A 4,404-nucleotide genomic window follows, 5' to 3' on the forward strand; every position below is an offset into this window, starting at 1 on the left:
CCATTTGCATATTTTAGCCATGGTTTGAGTGCTAAGGAGCAATTGAAACCAGTTTATGAAAATTAACTGATGGCTATATTTATGTTATTCAAAATTGGAAGCATTTTCTGTTTGGTACATACATATCAGAAAAGTTTGAATTTCTTACTGGATCAGCGAGAAGTGACTATGGATTACCAAAAATGGCTTATTAAATTGTTGAACTGTGATTTTGAGATTCTATATAAGCCTGGAGTGGAGAATAATGCAGCATATACACTGTCAAGAATGATGCAGCCTCAAGTACATTGTCTTCCCATTTGTTAATGGCACTGACAGTTCCAACTGTGTTACAACTTCAAGACATCTATGAGGAGATTGACAAAGATGATCACATTCAGAGGGGAATTCAAGCTTGTTTGTCTGGTCAGAACAAGCATAAGAAATAAATGGTGAGGAATGGAAGATTTATGGTACAAAAACAGGTTTGTGATAATTTTGAAAGGTCATCTTCTGTTTAGTTAATTTTGGAAGAATGTCACACTAGTTTGCTTGGAATAATTCTAGTTTGCGTTGCACGTGTTTGTAAACTATTCAGGTTAGTGTTTTTGTGTTTTTCCTTTTTATGAACATTTAGTTTCGAAATGAATCATGAATCAGTTTATAAGAACTTTGATGTAACGATTCTTGTCTGCATCGATTTGGTTGTTGATTGATGTTTAACTTTGTTGTACTTCTTTGTTTTCATTGATGTATAGGATTCTACTCTCAAGCTGTTCATCTAGTTGCAAATGCAGAGGTGAGTGTACCAACACGCCGTTTCAACAAAGACATATTAAGAAGATGAAGTTAGTTCAGGTTTGTATATAGCAAATTGGCTCATACAAAAATTTGCACTTTAGGGCTAGTTGAATAAGTTGTTTCTTGTAGACAGAAATGTGGATATCGGATTGCAGCAGATGAAGATATATCATCGAATATGTGGGGAAGGTGATGTTATATCCACTCCAATGTGGATATTGTTGCTCATGTTTACTTGTATAGTTTGTTTTGATGTTTATACAAATGAATCTAGTTTTGAACGAATGTGCTTATCAACACTTAAATGTTTTACAATTTTTTTTTTTTTTTTCAGTTTCTTATTTCGTTTTGTTTCATTGGAGTGGAGATGCCAAGTGTATTACTCGTGGCAGCAATGACCAATGTCCAAATTGTATGCTTTTATCGCTCCTTGTCTTTTCTTTTTTGGATCAGTAAAGACTAAAGAGTGATTGAAGAGAGGATTTATGGATTTTTGGTCACTCTTTGCAGGCAAGACCCACCTGTATCAAGTGGTGAAGGAAATGGTGGACAAGATGGGTTACGAAGTATGTCTCATGGTTTCAGTTTGTCCTCATTTTTGTAATCTCCTCTTCTTGTGAACATATTGTTTCATGGATTTTTAGGTCATTCTTTCAGTTTTTATTCTTAAGAACCCAATTATAGTTTGTACCATTGGAGGTGGATAATTTTGATCAATCTTAAAGAAGTTATTATTTTGAAAAAGTACAAAATTTATTATAAAAAGATTGATAAAAACCTTAAATAACATATACCCTGCTATTTGTCCCCCTTGATAAACTTTGAGAATTTATGCATGGCTTCAAGAGCATTCTCACAAGTAGGTTTCATCAAATGAAAAACATGGTTCTCTCCTTCGCTCTCCACCAGCTCAACCTCTCCCTTCCAACCGCTCTTCTCAAGCTTGGCCGCGTAACCCCAACCTTGCCTCGCCAACGTGTCTTTCTCAGCCACCATCACCAAAACCTTTCCGCAACCCAAGCCGGACAAATCCACCGACTCTGACTGCACCACGTTGAACAACGGATCATCTGATCCATCTTTGCTATTGGGACTAGCCACCATCCAAAACGACTCCACCTTCATCCTCAACGCTTCATCCTTGATCTCCTTGTCGTCGATTGGTGTCTTTGACCAGAAGTAAGGATGAACCAAGATGATTCCAGATATTCCTGTATCGTTCAAGTCAGGACTGAGTTTCTCTTTCGCAGCTCTCATCGCCATGTGATGCACGATGTTCGCTCCGGCGCTGTCTCCGGAGAGGACCACGTTGCTGAAATCAGCGTGTTTGTTTAACCAATCTTCCTGACCAGATCCGGCAATATGGGTGAATACCCATTTCAGAGCTGTCCAAGAATCATCAAACGGGACCGAAATCGGATGCTCCGGCGCACGCCGGTAATCAACAGAGATGGCTACACAGTTCGAGGCAGAGACAGCCGCCGTGAGGAAATTGTGGTAAGTCGGGGAGAAAGCTGTTTCGATGATGAACCCTCCGCCGTGGAAGTAGACGAGGAGAGGGAGTTTCTCACCGGCGGCAGCGGCTTTCTCCGGGAGGTAAATGCGGACGGAGAGGTTGTTGTCGGGAGAATAAACGACGTCCTTGGAAATGACACCGTTTTGTGGGTTGGAAGAAGGTGGGACGGTGGTTTCACCCATGATTCGCTCGATGCGGCCACTCTTGTAGACTTTGAGCACCGGAGAGAAGTCGAGGGCGATCTCGGGATCCATGACTGGTTCGTCGGTGAAAAACGTTAACATTGTAGCTTTGAGAGTGTATGATTGGTGTGCGTGTGTGAGAGATTTTTATTGAATACTAGGCATACTAGGCTCAATGCGCAAGATATATTTTATTTATAGTTTTATTAATTTTTATATATCTTAAATTTACATATATAATTTTAAAATTTTAATGTTTAAATTTTTTAAAAAATATTTAATATGTGTTTTTCATATTTTGACGCAAAATAAAATAAATAGGATATCATGGTAAAAAGTTTTAGTTGAAGTAATTAATTAGTTATTTCTTATTCGTTATCTCATACAAAATTTATTTGATGTTTCTAAATTTTAATACATCATTAATTATATGTGTTTTATCATCAATTGTATTATGCAGATTTTTATATAGAGGGTATATTTTTAAAAATAGATAATTAATAATACTTTAATTTAGAAACACAAAATTTATATAATATCTTAATTTTTATGCAACAACTTTAATCATCAATTAAAATTAACAAAAGGATATCGTAAGAGTAAGACTTACCGTCTTAAATCACTGCTAACAACTTGTTCAAGCTTGTAATTTACACAAATCCATTTCAAGTTTGTGCACATGCCATCTTCTTTCTCTTGTTCAATACAGTTGATACTTTTTCCTTACTTTTTGTGCACATGCAATGTTGCTTACTTTTTCCTTAAATATTTGTAGGCTTTTAAAATTTTTGTGTCGTCTCTCCAAAAATCATATTTTCTAATACTTGACACAAATTAATATTATAATAATAAAAAATTAACTTAAAATTAATATTAATTCATAGCATCAAGACTTAGGAAAATATAGTTGTTTACATATACAAAAAAATTTAGCAGAACACAAATATCGTGTGATTGTTTTAACATTAGTTTATCTAGAAATCAACTATATAGGATATATGATACAAAAAAAAACGTTTTCTTACTCTCCTTATTTTCTCCAAATAAGTAAAAAACGCAGGTCTCTTCTTTGATGTTAATACCATTTTCTTCAATTGAGAACAATCTCCAACAAAAATCACATACACTATTGTTCTTTAATCAAACACCCCCTAACCCAAATAAAACCCCATTTTCTATTGTAACATCCGCGAACCGGATTATGCGGTTTTGGTAGGAGTGTCGATCGACACCCTTGTGGCATCGATCGACACCACTATTTCTAGGTTCGTCAGGTTTGTTTTAATTCGCGATTTTGGTTTGGTTGGTTGGGTTTAGTTATCTAAACCGAGTATATAAGTAGAGAAGCGACAAATTAAGGGTTTTAGGGTGTCTGGTCGCCGTTTGCAGAGATAGAGAGAGAGGAGAGAGCCTATTGTGGTGTGAAAGAGATTAAAGGAGAAAGAGCAGAATCGTTAGAGTTTGGGAGGAAATAGTTTCGGCATATCAAATCGTTCTCAAAGGTAATGAAATTTGGTAGGTTTATTCCCAAGTCTTTTATCGTCATTCTCCTTTTTACAGAAGTAGTTTTGGATTTAAACTCGATGAGTTATTGGCAGTTTCGTGAGTCACGTTTTCTCAGACGCGAGTTGGAACCATCGGGGATTGTAATTGAGATCGTGGTATCGTCTGGTTCCTGATCGTGCGGAAATTTTGTGGGAAGCTTCGTGACGTCTAGGGATAGCTTTTCACCGGAGCGATTTGGTAGTTAACGGTTGGTTTTCATTTTAAGGTTTCGTCTTTGAGACTGTTCTTTTGTGATGTTTCTGTCCAGTTTTGCTATAAGTCGTTTTTGGTTGTGTGGCTTGTTGTAGGGCGTTTCTGGGCTGTTTCAGACGTTAGGAGGGTCTCAACTGGTTGTATTGGTTGTTATAATCAGTTGATAAG

General features: G+C 36.6%; 1 protein-coding gene across 1 annotated transcript; it reads right to left on the reverse strand.

Annotated features, from left to right (window-relative positions):
- On the reverse strand, positions 1,565-2,628 carry LOC104711361 (probable carboxylesterase 12). Its single transcript, XM_010428062.2, has one exon. The coding sequence runs from the start codon at positions 2,578-2,580 to the stop codon at positions 1,579-1,581; it is 1,002 nt and encodes a 333-aa protein (XP_010426364.1). The 5' UTR covers positions 2,581-2,628; the 3' UTR covers positions 1,565-1,578.

This window comes from Camelina sativa, chromosome 9, assembly GCF_000633955.1.
Source record: "Camelina sativa cultivar DH55 chromosome 9, Cs, whole genome shotgun sequence".
Classification (NCBI taxonomy): domain Eukaryota; kingdom Viridiplantae; phylum Streptophyta; class Magnoliopsida; order Brassicales; family Brassicaceae; genus Camelina; species Camelina sativa.

Excerpts from the sequence above, each read along its gene's own strand:
- LOC104711361 (XM_010428062.2), bottom strand. The coding sequence starts at position 2,580 with ATGTTAACGTTTTTCACCGACGAACCAGTCATGGATCCCGAGATCGCC.